The 23,962-nt window shown below is 41.4% G+C and overlaps 1 protein-coding gene across 1 annotated transcript in view; it reads right to left on the bottom strand.

Annotated features, from left to right (window-relative positions):
• Positions 1-15,092, bottom strand: part of LOC136867055 (uncharacterized) — a 42,400-nt gene extending 27,308 nt beyond the window's left edge. Inside the window, exon 1 of the mRNA XM_067144162.2 lies at positions 14,690-15,092. Within this exon, the coding sequence (XP_067000263.2) occupies positions 14,690-14,980 (291 nt within the window). The 5' untranslated portion in view covers positions 14,981-15,092. The remainder of the gene's footprint in view (positions 1-14,689) is intronic.
• Between the last annotated feature and the right edge of the window lie 8,870 nt (positions 15,093-23,962).

Here is a 23,962-nt window from a genome sequence, read left to right on the forward strand (position 1 = left end):
TAGTAAAGTTTTGAAATTAACATTTTGTTTGAGTTCTGAAGGTAAGTTGACTTACCTGTTTTCTTTCTCTGATCCTTCATACACTCAACTCCAAAGTTCTACAAAGATCCAACATCTACAGCATGGAGTCCCTGCTGATGAAAGGCTGACTATGCTGTTTTTCATGAGTTTAATCATGGTGTAAACAAATAGTTGGAGCATCTTTCCTTTGGACATGGACATAGACATAGTTCATTGGATAGTAACTGTCGCACTCTCTCGACTGTAGGCGAGCTCTAAGAAAAATAGTATGCAGCATTAATTTATATTTTATTACTTTTCGAGAATTCGGATGAGAATTAAAATATGTTTATGATATACGTATATGTACATTTGCATTTGTTTACAAAAGATTCATGTGGTGTAATGTAAGAAGTGCGGGAAAGCCCTGAGTTGTACAGCGTGAAGGTAAAGTGCTGCATGCTGTATCGACACACAGAGAGTCAGTATTCAGTGTGAAAGAAATGGAGCAAGAGGTGGGACCATCACATGTTGTGAGGCACATAAGAGGAAAACCGCTTAAAAGTGATCATAGGCAGTGCACTGTGACTGCTCAATAAATTAAGTGAATAGAATCCAAGTTTAGCAGTAAATGAGGTAGTGAAACTAAGTGCAGAGTTGTGTGGTGTATGGGCTAGTTCCGCCCATTACCTGCGGACACAGTTAAGAAAGATGGGCAAGTTAACAACCATAGATAACTGGAAGGACTGCATTCGACACACCACAAATGAAGACCAGATGTGGCAACTGGAGGGCTTAGCAGATGGTGTTATGGAAAGGTTTATCATCACTGATAGCGGCCAGAACAGCAGCGATTCCTCACAGAGTGAAAATAATGAGATTGGAAGGAATGCATTGTGTTATATGGAAGGAATTGAGCCTTTTCAGGATGACTGAGGAAGGTAAACATACGTTTATGGACATCTTACTTTTGTTATGACAGCAACTGCCCTTATTTCTTGTCTTTATGAGTTCTTATTTTCGATGTTATATGATTATCTACAGTTCTGGCTGACATGTTTCAACATAAAATATTAGGAAAAGAAACTCCAAGATAAGCGATCTAAATTTCAATTTTAAAGTCAGGTATTTGGCTTATTGGTATTATAGTACGTTAGAATGTACCGGAAGGCGGGGGGGGGGGGTTTGGGTTAGCCAGTCGTCCTAACGTAAATCTTCCTACATGTGTAATTTTGTGCTGTTGCCCAAGTGTTTTTAATATTCCAAAATAAATAAATACATAAATCAATCAATAAATTACCATACATTTCTCATACTTCAGCAAAAGATATCCCTGTAAATTCTTCAGTACAGTTTCAAATACTTCAAAAACTGTTCCTTGCCCACCTTAGGTATTGTACACAAAAATATGTTTAGTCAGAAGTTCAAATCTTTGCACTGTTGTCGTATTTGATGCCCAGCTCTGTACGTCCGAACATGAAACATTGACATGGTGGAGCACGATACTACACGCTCAGCAAATTACAATTCTTTGTTTGGCAGAGGTGGCGTACATATACTATATATCAGGATTAAACAACAAAAAAACCAGCTCAAGATGGTGTGGACATTTGGTGAGCACGAATAATGACAGACTACCAAAATCAGTCTTCTACTCAGAACTTTGGTGTGGTAAACGTAAGGCTGGTGGTCAGTACCTTCATTACAAAGACATCATGCAACATATCAGTTAGCAAGTGGGAGAGACATGCCAACTAAGGCCAAAGTGGCCTGAGGAGATTGAGGTGGGTATCCGAACCTATGAACAGACAGCGCATACCGCAGAGCTTCAAGGATTTAAAGATAAAAATTTCACAATACAGATTTCCAGTATAAGAAAATGAAACCACATATTATCGACAATGAACATACAGCCTACTTTCGTTTCTGCTCTCAAACCATCCATGTAAATAACTTATAATCTGGATACTGGCCAACAACGGACAGGAAGAGCCTTCGAAAAGTGGAGGGGTCTGTGTTCACTTTAGGGCTGCCGTGCAGGTCCTAGATGTTTTCAGGTCGCTGTATTAACCACGGAGGTGCCTTTCTTGGTTGTCTAACAAGACAAGGAATTGAAGATGCATCAAACGATCTGTAAATGTTATCCAAGCGTATACCAACCGGCTGCGTTGCTCGTGGATAAACACTGTACAGCCGACTGTTTGCGTTGTCAAACACACAGGGATAGCTTGGGTGAAGTGGCATTTGTCACAAATTTGCAGCATAGGACAACAATATTTGTTGGCGCCCCAGGTGTAAAGGCAGTACACAAGATTCGGCGAGCAGCTTAGAAATGGAGCTCCTACAGAATGCTCCCGTTGCCAACCTAACTCCGCTGTGTGGATGCTATTCAGTTTCACAAGGACACTTTTCGTTGCTGATCCATATGCTGCACTGCCATACTCTAACCTGGATATAATATGTGCACCATGAGGTTTGCCCCCTCAGTAGTGCTGCTAAGAAACTTCAAAATATAGTTTCTTAGAGCACTTGGCTTTTAACGAATATTTACTATCAAAATGGAGCCCAAGGAATTGGTATGTGTCAACTACAGAAAGAGCGACTCCCCCACACTCCCTCTATATAAAGCTCAAGATAGGGGTGCAGAGTGTTCTTCCAGCAGAAGTGAACAACAGAGGAATTTGCAATTGAAAACCGAAAGCCATGTTTCCACTATTCCACTCTCCTAATAGCTCGCTGCAATTGTTGCTCTGCAACTGCCATACTTTGTGAGCTATAATGCAGAGCAAAATTGGCTACATATAGTGACGGTATTACTGTTGAACCAGCAGCAGCGACGATACCATTTATGGCAAAGAAAGCAACCACTAAATGCTGTTTTCAGAGAAATGCATCCTGGATAGAATTCTCCAGGCATACCAAATGGTCAGTGGTGGAGCGAGCAGCTCGAAAACCACATTGGTACTTTGATATAAGTCCTCTTTGCTACAAAACCACACAAGTCAGTGATTCACCATCCTCTCAAATAGTTTACACAGACAATTAGTGAGACAAATAGGTCTATAATTTCCTCTCGCCACTGTGACGGAAACTCGCCCTCTATCCAGATTCGATTGAACACCCCAAGAAGATATAAGAGGCTATCCTTGCTGAGGTGTTTCAACATCTGGTTATGGACATTAACTTGTTTGAGATTTGTGTCCTTGCAAAGCACAAGGCGCTGTGGAGTTCCTACTCTGTAAAGAGCATGTTTTAGTCCTTTGAAGCTTGAGTGGCAAAACTAAGATGATGACGTTCTGCCTTACGCTTCCGAGCCAGGAAATCAGGATGGTAATTCCCGGAACCAGGCACATCTGCAAAATGACTTGCTAAACGGTTAGCAACCGTGGGTGGATCAGTGACGATACTGCCTGCAATGGAAATCCGGTACTGAGGAGGGTCTTTGTACACCCTAAATATGTCGAAGTTTAGTTCACACTTGAGATGATGGTGTATGTGACGTCACGGATGACATATCTTTCCCGTGAAGCTTTCTTACTAGAACAATTCTTAGAACAATTTTTTTTAAAATGTTACCAAGTTGGCCACATTGTGCTTCCTAATAGCGTTTATGAGCACAATGTCACTCTTTTATAGCTGCTGCAATTTCTTCGTTCTGCAAAGGAACATGCAAAGGAAGAGTTCCGGAAGAAAAATGGAATGGACTCCTCAGCAGTAGCAGCAAGAATAACAAGTATATCGTCATCTACGCTCCGACTATTTACATAGTTAAAAACAACTAGTGATGTGAACTTTGGTCAATCAGCATGTTTAACAATCCATCGGGGAGGAGCCTCAATGGATTTCTGTTTCAACAAAGTGAGAATAATGGGGAAATGGTCACTGTCACAGAGGTCATTATGTGCATCCCACTAATAATAATAATAATAATAATAATAATAATAATAATAATAATAATAATAATAATAATAATTGTATGGCCTCAGCTACCGTGTGCAGACATTTCAATTTGACGCCATCTGGCTGTCTGCTCGTCAATTTCGACGTTCCGTTTTACTCTAGGCCCACTAGATGGCAGATCGAGTACACCGAAACTCTCTTGGGCGTCTATGGCTGAAATTTAATTAATTTTGTCGGGTAAACACCAAATGTGTCACCAGAGATCTTTTACATGCCGACATCATACGACATGGAGTGCCGAATGGACTTTCTTCCGTCCTTCAAAAATTCGACTACCTCTGCCGGGTTTGAACCCGCTATCTTGGGATCCGGAGGCCGGCACTCTACCACTGATCCACAGAGGCCAGGGAATGAGCACTCTGCACAGAAAAGGTTAAATATGGGAGAAGGTACCGTGCACTATGCTGAAATGTGTTTGTTCCCCTACATTCAAAATGCATCAATCCAGTTCTCTTATTAACTGTTTCAACTTCCTTCCTCTGCACCAAGGTATTTCAAAGCCACATTATGAGTGATGGGCATTAAAAACACCAAATAAGAGGAAAAGAGGTGGGAGCTTATCTATAAGAGCCTAATGGAATGGATGGATAAGAACACTGATATTAACCCATTCACTACCAAACCCGTATATATACATTATTGAAGACAGTGCCTCGTCCACCAAACCAGTATATGTACATTTTGGTGCAGTGTGTACTTCACCGATCTCATAAACGAACGGGATATAGTGTCATGCTTTGAGATTCCGTGGAAATGCTCAAAGAAGATCTGTACGGCAGATATACCACTCCATTTCACATGTTTTGAAAGCGATTGGTGTTATTCCAGCTTCGTTGGAGTGGAACATCTTTTCCGCTAATGTGTAACAATCATGGCGTCTTGAAGTACACATTCATCTCTTGTTGAGGAAGAAATTGAATGTTTCCTCATCAAGTGATTCTGGAGAGCTATATTTTGATAATGAAGATAGAGAATATCTACGTGGTGATACTGAACTATAAGAAAATGTGAGACAAAGTATTAATGATGAATCCCATGCGGAATTATGACCCCTTCCTCAGATAAATTATTTTTTCCCCAAATGTAAATGCTTTTGATAATACCAGTTCTTGGATCAACAATTTTATATTATATTTCAGTAACAGTATCACAGAGCAGAATAACCATGTGTGTTAACATGCTACCGCTATGGAACCAAGCTCTGCATTCGGAAGGCGAGTGAGTTCGAACCTCACCGTCAGCTGTCCTGAGAATGCTTTTTTTTCCTTTTATGGTTTCCCTTTTGCACTGCCAAGCAAATGCCAGGACAGTTCCTATTCATAAGCCACAGTCGATTCCTTCCACATCCTTACCCAGTTTCATTCACCATCATTCATTTTATATTCATTATCTTGTTAACTGAGGTTTGCATCAGGAAGGGCACCCAGCCGTAAAAATATGCTGTAAAATATAATCTCACTTCATCCCCAAGCCCGTGTTGGGCTGTGGGGCTAAGGGGACGATATGCATTCCATTAATAGTATCAGTAAAAAGTGATATGTAAAAGTAGTGCTTCCTTAAAAAACATAACCTAGGTATGTGCTAGTTACATAATATTAATACATATTTGAGTCATTGGGTGCTCCAAATTAAAATAAAAATACTGTAAAATTGTTTATGTACATGATAAACATTAATTATTGTCGGCATAATAGCATCAATTATATCAGAGTTTAAATGTTTAGCTTGACTATCACATAATGTGCACAAGCGGTGTCTAGATTAGCGTGAAATCGCATGCGGACTTGATTTTACAAGACGTCACACACCCATATGGCATTCTGCAGCAATCAAATAGTAAGCCCCGATGTTACGTGATTATAAACGAGTAGTAGAACACTTGAAGTTCAAAATACACTTATGTTTCTTTGTGAAAATATCACTGAAAAAGCTCAGTTTTGCAGTTAATATTTACAACTGTCTGATATTACTATTAATGTCCTGAGGGGAATACAAGTAAATGTTGTCATATTCATTTTTTACGTTGTACTCCCCGCCTGGTTACTCATTCCTGCCACGCGACTGACGAAAATTTATGGGGAGAACACTGCTTGCTGCAAACTGACTTATTAGCTCGTGCAGCTTAGTAAGATGTCCATCATAACCGTTACAATTCCATTGAAACAGTACCTTAGTGTGGACTTCTTAAAAAAAGTGCTGAAGATGGTGATGATCAATGTGCCTTGAGATTCTTCAATTTTTTCCCAAGGGCAGGGTTTTCTCCTATGAGAGGAGCGCACACAGACAGAGACCTGCCGAACAGAGGGCATATATCCCCATTCGCAGTATCAGTAAAAAGTGATATGTAAAAGTAGTGCTTCCTTAAAAAACATAACCTAGGTATGTGCTAGTTACATAATATTAATACATATTTGAGTCATTGGGTGCTCCAAATTAAAATAAAAATACTGTAAAATTGTTTATGTAAATGATAAACATTAATTATTGTTGGCATAATAGCATCAATTATATCAAAATATAGCTCTCCAGAATCACTTGATGAGGAAACATTCAATTTCTTCCTCAACAAGAGATGAATGTGTACTTCAAGACGCCATGATTGTTACACATTAGCGGAAAAGATGTTCCACTCCAACGAAGCTGGAATAACACCAATCGCTTTCAAAACATGTGAAATGGAGTGGTATATCTGCCGTACAGATCTTCTTTGAGCATTTCCACGGAATCTCAAAGCATGACACTATATCCCGTTCGTTTATGAGATCGGTGAAGTACACACTGCACCAAAATGTACATATACTGGTTTGGTGGACGAGGCACTGTCTTCAATAATGTATATATACGGGTTTGGTAGTGAATGGGTTAATATCAGTGTTCTTATCCATCCATTCCATTAGGCTCTTATAGATAAGCTCCCACCTCCTTTCCTCTTATTTGGTCAACAATGCTGCTGAGAAATGATATAATTGATGCAGATATTTTTTCACGGAACTGGAGTGTGTATCACAGAGATAAGATAGGAATGGTAGGAAGGGGAGTATTTGAGTGAAACAAGAATTTGTAAGCTGCGAAAAAGTTAAAGATGACAAATATGAAATTGTAGGTGTAAGGCTCATCTCTGAAGATAACAGGCAACTCGATGTCATTGGAGTGTACAGACTGGGAAAACGTAGCGCTTCTGTTGATTCAGAATTATTTGATAAGATAATCAACTATGTGGGAAACTATATGGAAAGGAATGTAATTGTAGCGGGAGATCTCAATTTAAGAAATGCCAATTGGGAAGGTAATGCAAATGACAGGAAGCATGACCACCAAATGGCAAATAAGTTATGGGAAGGACAGCTGATTCAAACAGGGATGGAACTTTTTTTTTTTTTTGCTAGGGGCTTTACGTCGCACCGACACAGATAGGTCTTATGGCGACGATGGGATAGGAAAGGTCTAGGACAAACAGGGATGGAACCAACTAGAAGGAAGAATATTCTGGACGTGATGCTGGTACAACCAGATGAGCTCTATACAGAAACCGAAGTAATAGATTATATTAGTGATCACAAAGCTGTTTTTGTTTCAGTTAAAAATAAATGCGATAGAAAAGAAGGTCTTAAAAGTAGGACTATTCGGCAGTACCATATGGCTGATAAAACAGGCATGAGGGAGTTAAAAAAAAAAAAGTAACTATGATTGGTGGAAAACAGTAAATAAAAATGTTAAACTCCAGGATGGGTTTAAAGCAATTGCTGAGGAATGTGAAAACAGGTTTATACCTTTAAAGGTGGTAAGGAATGGTAAAGGCCCACATCATTATAACAGAGATATAAAGAGACTAAGAAAGAGGTGCAGATTGGAAAGAAATAGCATTAGAAATGGTTGTTGAAGTAAGGAGAAATTGAAGGAACTTACTAGGAAATTGAATCTAGCAAAGAAGTCAGCTAAGGATAACAGGATGGCAAGCATAACTGGCAGTCATACAAATTTTAGTGAAAAATGGAAAGGTATGTATAGGTACTTTAAGGCAGAAACAGGTTCCAAGAAGGACATTCCAGGAATCATTATTGAACAAGAGAAGTCTGTATGTGAGGATATTCAAAAGGCAGAAGTATTCAGTCAGCAGTATGTAAAGATTGTTGGTTACAAGGATAATGTCCAGATACAGGAGGTGACTAATAGTAGAGAAGTATTAAAATTTACCTATGATAACAACAAGGTTTACAATAAGATACAAAAGTTGAAAACTAGAAGAGCAGCTGGAATTAATAGGATTTCTGGGGATATACTAAAGGCAATGGGTTGGGATATAGTACCATATCTGAAATATTTATTTGATTATTGTTTGCATGAAGGTGCTATACCAAATGAATAGGGAGTTGCTATAGTAGCCCCTGTGTATAAAGGAAAGGATGATAGATATCAAGCTGAAAATTACAGGCCAGTCAGTTTGACATGCATTGTGTATAAGCTTTGGGAAAGCATTCTTACTGATTATATTAGACATGTTTGGGAAATTAATAACTGGTTCGATAGAAGGCAATACGGGTTTAGGAAAGGTTATTCCACTGAAGCTTAACTTGTAGTATTAGATTAGATTCAGGAGGTCAAATGGTCTGTATCCCATTTGAGCAGTCGAAGGAATTTGATAGGGTGGATCATGGGAGACTACTGGATAAAGTAAGTGCAATTGGACTAGACAAAAGACTGACTGAATATGTTGCTATATTTCTAGAAAATAGATCTCAGAGAATTAGAGTAGGCAAAGCTTTATCTGACTCTGTAATAATTTGTTTTTTGCTAGGGGCTTTACGTCGCACCGACACAGATAGGTCTTATGGCGACGATGGGAAAGGCCTAGGAATTGGAAGGAAGCGGCCGTGGCCTTAATTAAGGTACAGCCCCAGCATTTGCCTAGTGTGAAAATGGGAAACCACGGAAAACCATCTGTAATAATTAAGAGGGGAATTCCTCGAGGCAGTTTTATTAGACCTTTATGTTTTCTTATATATGTAAATGATATGAGTAAACAAGTGGAATCAGACATAAGGCTTTTTGCAGATAATGTTATTCTGTATAGAGTAATAAATAGTTACAGGATTGTGAGCAACTGCTAAATGACCTCAATAATGTTGTGAGATGGACAATACACAATGGTATGATGATAAAAAAGGTTAAAAGTCAGGTTGTGAGTTTCACAAATAAGAAAAGTCCTCTCAGTTTTAATTACTGTGTTGATGGGTTGAAAGTTCCTTATGGGAATGATTGTAAGTACCTAGGTGGTAATACCTATAAGGAAAGATCTTCATTGGGGTAATCACATAAATGGGAATGTAAATAAATGGTACAGATATCTGCACTTGGTTATGAGGGTGTTTAGGGGTTGTAGTAAGGATGTAAATGAGAAGGCATATAATCTCTGGTAAGACCCCAACTAGAGTATGGTTCCAGTGTATGGAACCCTCATCAGGATTACCTCATCAAGAACTGGAAGAAATCCAAAGAAAAGCAGCCCATTTTGGTCTCGGTGTTTTCCGACAAAAGTGTAGCGTTACAAAAATATTGCAAAGTTTGGGTTGGAAAGACTTGGGAGAAAGGAGACGAGCTGCTCAACTAAGTGGTATGTTCTGTGCTGTCGGTGGAGAGTTGGCGTGGAATGACATTATTATATGAATAAGTCTGAGCGGTGTCTTTAAAAGTAGGAATACCACAATATGAAGATAAAGTTGGAATTCAAGAGGACAAATAGGGGTAAATATTTGTTTATAAGAAGGGAAGCTAGGGACTGGAATAACTTGCCCAGGGAGATGTTCAATATTTTTCCAATTTCTTTGAAATCATTTAAGAAAAGGCTAGGAAAACAACAGACAGGAAATCTGCCACCTGGGCGATGCGGAAGGTAGAAAGAATTCCATTCGGCATTTCATGTTGTCGATATGTAAACGTTTTCTGTTGATGCAATTGTTCTTTACCCTCTAATCAAAAACTCTGAATAGGACGAATAGTGTTTTGTTTTTCTGTCATCTGGTAGCAGAACGTCAGAATTGACAAACCGGCAGTGTCAAATCAAAATGTCTGCAACACAGTAGCAGAGACCATATTACTGGGCAAAGGTGTACAATTCTACCTCAGCCAATACCGGTAAAGCATGCTGCGCAAGACAATGTTTCCTTCTACCTCGTGACTTACTTTACTTCCTCATACCAACTGCTGACTAAACACTCCATGGTGCGCCATCTCCTGGATAGTGATAAAATCCATTGGTCCTAATATGTTGAGGGTGCATATCATAGAACCTGACCAGACCACTGGCCTATAGCAAAGGAGTTTTAATAATAATGTTACTGGCTTTACGTCCCACTAACTACTACTTTCAAGGTTTTTGGAGACTCTGATGTGCCAGAATTTATTCTTGCAGTAGTTCTTTACCGGTACGTGCCAGTAAAACTACCAACACAAGGCTGACGTATCTGAGCACTTTCAAATACCACCAGACTGCGCCAGGATCAAACCTGCCAAGTTGGGGTCAGAAGGCTAGCACCTCAACCGTCTGAGCCACTCAGCCTGGCCAAACTGTAATTTTTATTGTTTGGTAGTTGATAATGAAACCTGTGTTGTATTCTGGGAGTTTTTTGTCCAACCCTTGTTCCATTTCTCCACGGGGTCAGGTACAGCGGGTTTTTATGACCACATGCCCTTCCTGACATCAACCTCATCAGAGGAGTTAATGAGATGAAATGAATGACCTGATATATGATAGTAGGAAGGGAGAGGGGTAACACCTGGTGCCGGCACATACACATAGCCTACTTCTGTCGAATAGCACCAAGGGGTCTGCTGAAGGCTTAACGTCCCCATGCGATGGATGAATCACCTTCAACAGCCTCATACGTCCTCACTACACATGAGCAACGTGGAGAGGTTTGGAATTTAATCCAGGCTTTTTGCACGCAATCTAACGATTAGAAATTGTATACCACCACCTTACCTAACCTGCTGGCCAACATTCTGATGGTGAAAACTTTTTCGACGAACAGGACTCGAACCGGTTAATTACAGTGTCAGACCATTTAGACTTAGCGTCTTAACAATCGTGGCCACCAGACGGGCTTATGTTGAATTCTGGGAGTGATGTCGTATTTAATAAATTTCAGTCAATGGCAGTGGCTCTTCACTCAGGATGTACGGAAAATGTCTCTGATAGTTTACTATAATAGTAAATATATTTCTAGAGTGGGTTGGCAATGAACATGTCACACTTTCTCTCCTATATTTTATAAAAGGAATTTTTTTTTTAACAATTTACATTGCACCAACACAGATAGGTCTTATGGCAACGCTAGGACAGAAAAGGGCTAAGAGTGGAAAGGAAGCAGCCGTGGCCTTATTTAAGGTACAGTCCCAGCATTTGCCTGGTGTGTGAATGGGAATCCACGGAAAACCATCTTCAGAGTTGCCGACAGTGGGGTTCGAACCCACTATCTCTCGAACACAAGCTCACAGCTGCGTGCTCCTAATCACACGATCAACTCGCTCAATAGGAAGTTTTCTAAGATTCACTTTCCTTAACTGGGTACTTCATGCTGAGGGTGAATTTCATAAGCAGACTACTTTCTCATTCATACATTGTGCACAATGAGCTATATGGTGATAAATGAAGGTATTTTTCACCAATAGAAAAATAGTGAAATTTAACTTTTTTTTTTTTTTTTAAACGTTGATTCAACACATAGGTCTTATGGCGATAATAGGATTGGAAAGGGCTAGGAGTTGGAAGTGGGTGTGGCCTTAATTAAGGTACAGCCCTAGCATTTGCCTTGTGTGAAAATGGGAAACAAAAAATTCAGGGCTGTCAACAGTGGGGTTTGAACCCACCGTCTCCCAAATGCAAGCTCACAACTGTGCCTCTAACCGCATTTCCAGCTTGCTCTGTCCAGTATGATTCAGTTGAAATTTACCTCTGAGGAAAAGCTTTGAATGAAATGTCAAGTTTAATTTGCTCCTTTCACATGGTAAGAAATCAAAAGATTATCATGTCCACTATTCATGATCATGAAAGCATACATCAAATCAACATTAATGCAACAACCTCGGTGGATCAATGGTAGTGTGTTGCCCTGAATACTCCAAGATCATGTGTTCACACCCAGCAACGGTAATTGGACTTAAGGGTGGAAAAGAAGTCTATTCAGCAATCCACATCATATGATGTTGGCATGCAAAAGATCTCCGGTGATCTATTTTGCATTTACCCCAGTTTATAAGGGGCGATCAAAAAGTTTCTGTTCGATGGCCGTACAGTCCTGAATCGGGATTCCAATCAAGCAAAATCACCATGGGCATTGAGGCATTCATCCCACTGGAACACCAGGTTGAATATCCCCGTGTCCTGCTGCGTGAAGAAGTCCATAACCACCTGCTGCACATCCTTCTCCGACAGGAAGCGTCAACCCCTCAAGGCCTTTCTGAGGGGACCAAAGGCATAATAATCATATGGGGAGAGATCCGGACTATAGGGCAGGTGCTCGAGTGTCTCCCACATGAGCTGGCGTACTGCCTGTGTGACGACATTTGCAGTATTGACCAGCGTCTTTTGTCAAAACGCAACCTGCACAAAACTCGGTGCACCGCTCCACAACTGCGGTTTTGGCAGACATGCCACCTCATGCAGTCTTCATTCTTCAATGGATGTCCACCGGTGTTAGTCCTTCTGCAGCCAAGAACAGAATAACAGCATGTTAACCTGTTTGGAGGCATTTGGTAATAGCGCCGCCATAGTTCACGTGGATGCATTTAAGGCATGCACCTCGGCAAGACACAACTGCATCTCTAATCCCTTTGCCTACATGTCCGTGCTTATATACCTGCATCAGAGTCGCGCTACGATGAGTGTCCGCTGCTGGAACGCCCTAAAACTAAAACTTTTCGATTACGCCGTTTTCTGCCATCTGGTCGACACAAACAGAATATCAAAATGCACACAGGCTCTACAAGGTATTTGGAAATTCACATTAAAAACTCCTAGGGCTTCCACAGCAGACTGAGTAGATAATGTTTCAGAGAGGAACCCATGTCAAAATCTTTGCTCTTGTACACTAGCACAAACTTCATTAAGCTAAGAAGTGTGTTTGGATTACACCTTACTATGTATTATGAAAGTTCCAGGTGCTGTCAGTGGTGGAACAAATTTTTTTAAAGTATAGTTATCTTTCAAAGTTTTAAGGGCATACACTCATTACTCAGTGTAATACTGACTAGAAAGTCATGTTTTTTGTGCAATACAAAACACTACATGATGATTGGACAAATTCGAACGTTTCTTTTTGAATTTTTCCTTTATGCAGAAGTCTGCCTACATGTTTTTTAATAATGAATAAGTGGTTAATTTTTGAGATATTTTTCCTATGTAGAAAGAATAATCGAGGTTTTAACACCGAGAAATGTTTAATGAGAATCGAGCAAGTTGGCCTTGCAGTTAGTGTTGCGCAGCTGTGAGCTTGCATTCAGGAGAGAGTGGGTTCAAACCCTACTGTACCGGGCGAGTTGGCCGTGCGCGTAGAGGCGCGCGGCTATGAGCTTGCATCCGGGAGATAGTAGGTTCGAATCCCACTATCGGCAGCCCTGAAGATGGTTTTCCGTGGTTTCCCATTTTCACACCAGGCAAATGCTGGGGCTGTACCTTAATTAAGGCCACGGCCGCTTCCTTCCAACTCCTAGGCCTTTCCTATCCCATCGTCGCCGTAAGACCTATCTGTGTCGGTGCGACGTAAAGCCCCTAGCAAAAAAAAAAAAAAAAAAAACCCTACTGTCGGCAGCCTTGAAAATGGTTTTCCGTGGTTTCCTATCTTCACACCAGGCTATACCTTAATTAAGTCCACGGCTGCTTTCTTCTCATTCCTAGCACATCATCAGTCCAGCCCGGGGGCCACCCATGCGTAGCGACTGTTGTTAGTTTCCTCGCTCGTGGCCTACTCATTAGGATTCTTGCCGTGGACAAGTACATTGGTCTGGATAGTTAGGATTCTTGCCGTGGACAAGACCATTGGTCTGGACGGTTAGAAGCCGCGAAGCGCCCCTAGGCTTCTAGTTTCATGAGCGCGGCCACTTGAGCTTTTATTGTGCTGCGGTTGGTAACGCATTATGATTAAGTTCCTTCACGGGAGAGAGATCACGTGCCACTATAAACTGGCCAATAGGTATACAAAAAACTACTTGAGAAATGAATATGGCGTGTAACAATCTTAATTAGGTTATAAAAGCAAGTGTACTTCTTGGGGCGGGATGGTGGGTTCCTGGACATCGCAATGAACACATCTCTCCTCTCAGGCGGTCTCCAAGTAAGATTGCATTAATTTCCGCTCACTTATAAAATTACGAATGTAGTGGCCCCCGGGCTTGATTAATACCGTGTACATGTATATATTTCATAAAATGAAGGCCTCAATGTCATGAAATGTGAGGTTAATTGGTTTTATCATGCTCTTTCAAAGATACCATAACCTAGGGAAATGTTCAAATGAATTCTTGAACATACAATTTTTAGAACCTGTGAAAGTCCACAACAAATCCATATTCTAACCTAAAATAGCTAACCAGAAGTAATTGTGAAGAAATCAATGTGATGAGGCAGTCTGTAATATACGTCATATACAGTCAAATCGTTGTAAGGAACATGACAGGACGTTCAAGTTCAGAGTTCATGTGAATATACCCGCTGACAGAATAAAATATTAATTACCTCTACAGTAGCTCTCTTCATCCTAAACAAGACTTCAAACTGTGAATCGCTACTAGCCAATAAAGTTTCAAACTGATCCACTTCAGGTACATCACTTTCCACATTTTGAGGTTCTTGCAAAGCTACAGCTAGAAGTGATCCTAATATGTGAGGTCGAGAAGATCCTAGTTCTGCTCTCATGTAGTCATTAACATGGTTAGCTGTAGGCTCAGCAAGTTCTGAAAGAAGAAGGTTTAGAAGAGCTTCCCTGTAAGAAGGATCTATATCGGCTGTTGAAGATGTTGCAGCCATCCTTCGTCTGCCATAAATTAAAAGGAAGATAACTTAATATCGAAACACCTGTCAAGCTATGAAACAATACACTTCGGTGATGTAAACATCTACACCTCACATTTTCAGCCATCCAAAGACGTGCAAACTTGCGAAGAGTGAAATGGCGGGATAATACACAGTACTACCAAGGTAAGAATAAAAAGTTTATCTTTCGTGAAGAAAATCCCGACATTAGTATAATAATTAACTGCTCTGTTTATGTATCAGTTGGAATATGTCAGGCGCAATCTTTCATATCGTTGATCAGGCGAAACAAAACAATACAAGCGTTATTTCGAGAACATTACAATTTAATAAGGCGTATTCAACGAGCTAGAATGAAAACTATAGAGTGGGTAACATGGCTGCTACAGCGCTCTGGGTGGTCCCAAGGCGAAACATCAACGCCATAGTAAGTGCCGTTCAAATAATTTCTTCCCTTTATAGTGCGTTACTCTTTTTCGTGACTGGACGATAACACATGAGTCCAACCACACCTTTCAAGGAGAAGAAGAAGAATAGTGCGTTACTCTCAACAGATTAGACCGAATAAATTATGCTCTCTAAGTGGGCGGCATGCAATTGCATACTTTTTTAGAGGAAACGCAAAGGATATATCATTTTTTAATTTTTTTACTAAAGTACACAGTTTTGAGCGATTAGCAGAATTACGTTGCCTGTGTAGCACAAACCAGCACGTGTAGGGTAGGCCTACTTTTATTTTCTTGCAGGAACTGACCAAACAGCCAAACTCGATAAACGGTATCCTACCTGGCCGAGTAGCTCAGACGGTAGAGCGCTGGCTTTCTGAGCCCACGTAAGCATATCTGGTATTGAAGGTGCTCAGATATATCACCCTTGTGTCAGTAGATTCACTGGCCCGTAAAGGAACTCCGGAGGGACAAAACTCCGGCACCTCAACTTCTTCGAAAACCGTACAAAGTAGTAGGTAGGATGAGAAAGCAATAACACTATTTATTATCAAATTGTATCATATAGAACACAGTTCCCCGGCATTTTGAAAATAAATATGTAGGGAACAACGACGATACAAGACGCTTGTTGTCCAACGCCACATCTACCGTATTTTGAATTTCCTAGTCACCTCGTCCCCACTGCCAACGATGCGGAGTAATATGAGTACTTTAAGTCCTACACCACCTCTACTACTACTACTACTACTACTGAGCGAGTTGGCTACGTGGCTAGCGGCATATAGCTCTTAGTTTGCATGCGAGATATAGTGAGTTCTAATCCCACTGCCGAGAGCCTTGATAGCTGTTTTCCGTGGTCCCCATTTTCACATCAGGCAAATACGGGGGATGACGTGCCTTAATTAATGCCACTGCCACTTCCTTCCCAGTCCCAGCATTGTTCTATCCCATCGTAGCGATAAAACGTGTCTGAATGGATGCAACATAAGGCAAATAAAAATCAGCATTACCGTAATCTTCGTCCAAAAAAGTGAATTATTCAGGAAAGTAAACTTAGGTGATTTAAGATCATTAACACAAGAAGAACTGTCCTCTTTTAAAACAATTATTCAAATTTTTATCCTACAACTTCCTGTTCTGATTTTCATTTTATTATTATTATTATTATTATTATTATTATTATTATTATTATTATTATTATTATTATTATTATTATTATTATTATTATTATTATTATTATTATTGGATACTCTCTTCCTGGAGTTCCTGTCATACTTCCATCTACATTTTTGGGGAGTCCATGCAACATGTTACAAAATTTTCAAGATGCAATGACTATAGTCTCTCGGTTTGGCAAACCAGACATCTGCATAACATTCACATGTACTCCTAAGTGGACCGAAATCACTGCAGAATTAAAGCCATATGAAAAGGCAGAGAACAGACCTTATTTGATTACTAGGGTATTTCACCTAAAAATTAAGGCGTTCTCAATAATTTTTTCAAAGGAGGTATTTTGGGTGTAGCAAAAGCTTTCGCATATGTCTTTGAATTTCAGAAAAGAGATTTGCCTTATGCCCATCTGCTTTTTATGCTCAGAGATTCAAACAAGTTACGTGACGGGGAACATCTTGATTCTATCGTTTCAGCAGAAATTCCTGACTTTGAACAAAGTCCTCGGTTATACAATATTATACTGCAATATATGGTACATGGACCATGCGGAACGTTCAACACTAAAAGTCCTTACTTGCAATATGGTAAATGTACCAAAAGCTATCCAAAAGTCTTTTTCAATGAAACATATGTTAATGTTCAAGGTTACCCCATGTACCGGAAGATAGAAAATGGTCTTTCAATTATTGTAGGCTCCCATGAAGTAGATAATCACTGAATTGTGCCTTATAATCCTTACTTATCCCTCAAATATGAGGCACATATTAATGTTGAGATTTGTTCGTCAATTAAATCTGTCATTATCGTGCGTCCATACGCTTGTGAAATAATGCAGACGGTGAACAGCAAGTAACCTTAGATGAGGTAGACCTATTTTTAAACTGCCATTATACTGTATTAGTCCACCGGAGGCAAAGTGGAGGATTCACGAAAGAAATTTGTTTGATCGCACTCATTCTGTCCAACGACTGCATGTACACTTACCAAACGAGCTAACGATCTACTTTCAACCCGGACAAGACCTACTGCTGCAACCAAATGTACAGAAAACACGAAGCTTACGGCCTTTTTCAAACTGAATGAACAACATAAAGCTGCTCGGCAATATGTGTACCCACAAATACCAGAGTACTCCACTTGGATCAACAGCATGCGCCGACGCCTCACAAAGACCATTGGACGAATGTTTAGCGTAAGCCTCAAGACCGTGAGAGACATTTCCTACGTCTTCTCCTTCTGCATATCAAAGGACTAACAAGTTCTGAAGATCTCAGGAACATAGATGGGATCCTTTGAGCAACATTCCAAGAAGTTCGGAGAAAAAACATTTGTTACAAGATGATCAGGAATGGGTTCGATGCTTGAACGAGGCAGTCAGCTTCCACATGCCTCCTCAGCTGCGTCAGATAGTTGCGATTATATGCTTCTTTTGCTCTACAAGCAACATTCCTCAGCTGTGGGAAACCTTCCGGTAATCTTTGTCAGAAGATTTTTCAAGGCAAAACGATGACGAAACGAGTGCGGACCAAGCCTTGGCAAACTTGCAAGAAATATTCCGCCAACATGGAAGAGAATGTGGGCAATTGGCTTGCTAATTTCACGTCACCACGAAGAGTCATTAGAGAACGCCTACAATTTACACCAACAAAGGTCAGAAGGTATTGCGGGTTACGACAAGTTGAACAACAAGCAACGGCAAATAGCAGACGAAGTTCTGATGACTGTACGGAGTGGAAACTAACAATCTGACTTCATTGATGGACAGGAAAAACTTTTTTGTACCGCACGTTGTGCTGCATCTTGCGCGGAGAAGGCAAGGTTGTATTGTGTGTTGCCTGGACTGGCATAGCCGAAAGTTTGTTACAAGGTAGCCAAAGAAGTCATTCTCTCTTCAAATTGCCCGTCTTAATTTTGAAGACATCAGTTTCAAGCATCCGAAGTTACTATTCTGTTCGGTAGAGACTTTAGACAGGTACTAAAACAAACCAAACCAAACCCAATGGCACTACAGCCCCTGAAGGGCCTTGGCCTACCAAGCCACCGCTGCTCATCCCGAAGGCCTGCAGATTACGAGGTGTCGTGTGGTCAGCACGACAAATCTTCTCGGCCGTTATTCTTGGCTTTCTAGACCGGGGCCGCTATCTCACCGTCAGGTAGCTCATCAATTCTAATCACGTAGGCTGAGTGGACCTCGAACCAGCCCTCAGGTCCAGGTAAAAATCCCTAAAATCCCTGATCTGGCCGGGAATCGAACCCGGGGCCCCCAGGTAAGAGGAAGGCACGCTACCCCTACACCACGGGGCCGGATTTAGACAGGTACTACCTGGTCCAAAATTCACAGTAGGCAATTGACAAAAAACATGAGAGTGAATGATGATCCAATTTTCAGTGATTGGCTTCTTAAGTTAGAGAACGGAGAACCACCCTGAATGTACCTCCCTATAACACTTCTAAACAAATTTCCTAACTTATACGTACCATTGTGGTTTAAGTGAAGGCCATCTGAGCGCAGATCCCTATCTCCTACCCACACATTAGGATCTAGAAATCTCACTCCCAGACTCCCACATCCCCACTCCATAGTCTCATTTAAATCCCCAATCACCTTCCACTCAGTATCCCTCCTACACAGTATTCCACTGACAACAATCTCCGCTTCTTTAAATTTCACCCGTGCTGCATTTATCAGACCCCACACACATGGGCGCTCATATGACAGTTTGTAGGGGGGGGGGGGGGAGCTAGACCTGGGCTTGGGGGTACGTAGTATTTTGAAGATTTTAGAAGATAAAGGGCGATGTGTATTCTGCGGTAGAATAACCCACGGTATACTTCTACGTAATACTGACTTTTAAATTTCTCGAAAGGAAAACACCTGACTACATTAGATTTTTGCCTTTCCCTGAGAGCTGGGGGGGGGGGCTGCCCCACCTTGCCCCCGTGTATGGGCGCCCTTGCCCACAAATCCCCAACTATGTTGATACTTATACTTGCTTGCCTTACGTTGTTGGTACCAACGTGAAACACTACCACCTTCTCATTTCCCTCCTCCTTCTCTTCAACTTTCCTCAACATCTGCCTCGACCTAATTCCTGGATAGCACTCTACCCTGGTCCCCTTTCATCCACACACTTTCCCCACATGTCTAACAATGGCTCAAAAGCGGCCGAGGTTTCAGTTACAAAACCAGGCTACAGATCCAATTAAGAAGAATCAACAGGTACGAGATCAATATACCTTGCGACATGATGACGAGGTAAGAGGAAAACCCAAGACAAACAGAGTCACATCGTGGAAGGAAAAGTCTCACTGCAGACACTGAAATGGAAATGGAGTATGGCTTTTAGTGCCCAGAGTGACCAAGGACAAGTTCGGCTCGCCAGATGCAGGTCTTTTGATATGACACCCGTAGGCGACCTGCACGTCGTGATGAGATTGAAACGATTATGAAGACGACACATATACCCAGCCCCGTGCCAGATGAATTAAACAATTATGGTTAAAACTTCCCGACCCTGCCGGGAATCGAACTTGGGACCCCTGTGACCAAAGGCCAGCACGCTAACCATTTAGCCATGAAACTGGATACTGCAGACACTGAAAAGATAGAAACAGAGGACAGAATCATCAAGTAGAAGGACAACAACGGAACAACCGACGAGCAACACAAAGAAGGTATTTTCGAAGAAACAATTAAGAGGAGGACTCAGCACTCAATTGTGATAGGTTCTAAACAAACAGAAGACGAACTGCAAGCCAAGGAAAGAACAGCCTGGCTCTTCATAGACAGAGTGAGACGAAACACATCATCTGAAGTCACTACAGGTTTCCTGAAAAGGAATGGGATGTGCGGGGAAATAGTGTGCAAAGAAATAAGTACCAGGGGCAGGGATAACACTTTTAACACGTTCATTACCACGGACGCTTTAAAGCGTCAAGGTAATATATGCAGCAATGCCGCTGCCGCTTTAAAGCGACCAGAGCGCTATATTTCTAAAGCTACATAGAAACGTGCTGGCTTGGCGATTGATGCTTATGGTTACGTCGGCACTGCAGGAAGGTTACCTTTAGAACAATTTGCCGCGCGCGGTTCCATTGTTGAGCAATTTGATGACAATCAGCATTGCTTCAAAATGGAGAAGAACAGCTCAGAGTCCGGTCCGTCTCATTCTAAGAAGAAGAAGTTAGATAGACAATTTTATATTAACGAAGATTTAATCAAAATATTAGAAGATTCTGACAGTGAATCTGATATATTGTCAGACAGTGAGGACGATGAATGCAGGAATCTGATAGTGAAAGTGACAACAGTGCGCTGAATGAAGACGACAATGTGCAATCGACATCCGCAAATGAATAGGAAATTAACTGGGTAGATGATCCAATAGGAATGACTTGTTTTCCGTTTACTAAGAAGGAAAGCCTTCTTATTTGACCGGACGATAACCAGTCTAGTGACTACTTCCGTCTTTTAATGGAAGATTTATTTCTCCAAGAAGTTGTAGACGAAACTACACTTAAGAAAATGGAAATTGCAACACCATGAAGGCATTGGTCGTTTGTATTGATTTTCAAGATATGGAACGATGCCATGTAGGTATGTAAACGGTCAAAGTTTCAGACCCATTGGATTGTTGCTACAGGTCTCCCCACGTGATTGGTCGCGGAGGAATCAACTCCAGTATACGGACTCTGGTGTAGCGTAGTTGACTTCCAGTCTGTGCAGTGAAGTGTTCCCCGTCAAACATGCCTCGACGACAGAGAGGAGCACGCTATCACAACCGTCGCCGTTTGAGAGGGCTCGGATAATTGGGCTGTGTGAGGCTGGATTATTGCTAAGGACTGTCGCTGCACGTGTTGGCCGACAGGCATCTACGGTACAACGTATATGGCAGCAGTGGTCAAATGAAGGTACCCACACTCGTAGACCTGGCACAGGCCCAGCGCGACAGACAACTGTGAGAGAGGATCGCCGCATCATTCGGATGGCCCGGATGGAACCCCATGCAACAGCAGCACAAATTCGAGCAGTTGTGGCACCCCACGTTACACAACAAACAGTTGGTAATCGCCTGCGTGCAACTGGCTTACGAGCCCGTGTCCCTGCAGAAGGTGTTCCATTGACCCCACAACAGCGACGTGTAAGGCTGGCCTGGTATCGAGAAAGATCGACGAGGGTCGACGAATGGCATAGGGTCCTCTTTAGTGATGAATCGCGCTTCTATCTTGCCCGCAGTGATCGCCGGAATCGTGTGCGCCGACGTACCGGGGAGAGGGGTAGCCCAGATCTTATTGTCGAAAGGCACACAGGGCCAACACCAAGCATTATGGTCTGTGGAGCTATTGGCTTTAATGTGAAATCACAATTAGTGCTTGTTGAGGGCACTATGACTGCTGGACAGTACGTTGATAGGGTACTCAATCCAGTGGTTGTCCCTAGGATGGCGAACATAGCTAATGGGATGTTTAAGCAGGACAGTGCCCGGGTTCACACTGCACGCATCTCCAGAGAAGCTCTCCACGACCTTAGAATGGCCCGCCAGATCCCCGGACCTCAGTCCTGTTGAGCATGTGTGGGACATGATGGGTCGACAACTGGCCAACCGTCCTCACTCACCCACAACTCTGGAACAACTGACCCGTGCAGTGCAGCAAGCATGGGCCACAATTCCTCGGGAATCGATCCAGGGCCTTATTGACTCCATGTCTCGACGAATTCATCAATGTATTGCTGCTCGTGGTGGGCGCATCCTGTATTGATTGTTGTCCAAACTTGCAGCCAGAGGGACCTGAAAGTGTAATCATCGAAGCACAACCGAACACTCGTCCTGCATGTTCAATTGCAGCAATGTAGCACCACTCCTTCTGCGTGTTGCAATTTCCATTTTCTTCAGTGTAATTGCAATGTCATACAGATATTTCTGGGTACATAAACTAAAGACAAATCGCGAATATGTCAGTGGAAAGACGTTATTTTAGAAAAGATACTGGTATTTTTGGGTGTGTTTCTTCACATGGGTAACGTTAAAATGAATAGGTTACAGGGTTATTGGAAGAAAGATGTTTTATTCCATTATAAAGGCATTTAAGGGAGTACGAGTCGCAATAGGTTTCTTCTGATATTGCACGCTCTTCATTGCGTGAACCGAAAGCAAGTGAGCGCTTGTACAAAATAAGACCAGTGATCACATATTTCAAGAACAGGTTGCCAGAAGTGTACTATTCAGGTCGTGAACTATCACTAGATGAAAGCATGGTTCTATGGCGAAGTCGTTTGTCATTTCATCAATACATCCAGAACAAGCGGCATAAATATGGAGTGAAATTTTACATGCTGACAACACTGAAAGGATTCACCCAGAATGTTGCGATATATACTGGTTCGTTAGATGATTGTGGTGGTAAACGTCATGCACAGAATGTAGTTATCCATTTATTAGCAGATAAATTAAATGTTGGTCACCACATTTTTATGGACAACTATTACAACGGTTTTGATTTGGCTAAGAAACTCTTAGATGAAGGAAAACACTGCACTGGAACGCTAAGGTTGGATAGAAGAAATTCACCTAATGAAGTGAAAGTTGAAAAACTGAAAAAGAGGGGAGACAATTGCTAGATATGCTAATGGAGTTATGATAGGCAAGTGGAAAGACAAACGAGATGTAGGTTACATCTCAACGGAGTATGAGAATAGACTTGTGGAAGTGGAAAACAGACGGAAATAAACAGTAAAAAATCCTTTGCCAGTTGTTAGTTACAACAAATTCATACCAGGAGTGGATAAACGAAATCAGATACTATCCTATTATCCATCCCAAAGTAAAACAGTTCGTTGGCCTAACAAACTTTTCATACACTTTGTTGAAATGATTCTACTGAATGCAAATTACTTGTTCAGTAAGTAGGTACTCTTGTGGCACAATGACAGTTTATGATTTCAGACTGAACGTCATCAAGCAGCTGTTACCTTCAATGAGGGAAAAGGACCGGGGATCACGTGATGTGCCAGAGCGGCACGTTCTCGTAAAGCGCGAACCAGCACCAGGGTAAAACAGATGATGAGGAAGAGAGGTACACTCTGTGCTCAAGAAGGAAGACGAACAGATGCAATTAACGAATGCCCGGCATGTCCAGTTCAACTAGGATACCGTCTACGGTGCAGTGTCATCTGTCACAAATAGATGTACAATCAAAGCTCTCAGCACTCGTGCCATTCGTAAACATTATGTGGACATAATTATCATGTTTGTGTTTCTATTATTTCAATTATTTGTTTAAGAATTTATTTTACAATAAAACTGGATTTCGTCACAGTTTGGGACAATCTGATGTTTATTTACAATAATGT

Source organism: Anabrus simplex, chromosome 3 (genome assembly GCF_040414725.1).
Source record: "Anabrus simplex isolate iqAnaSimp1 chromosome 3, ASM4041472v1, whole genome shotgun sequence".
In the NCBI taxonomy this organism is placed as follows: domain Eukaryota; kingdom Metazoa; phylum Arthropoda; class Insecta; order Orthoptera; family Tettigoniidae; genus Anabrus; species Anabrus simplex.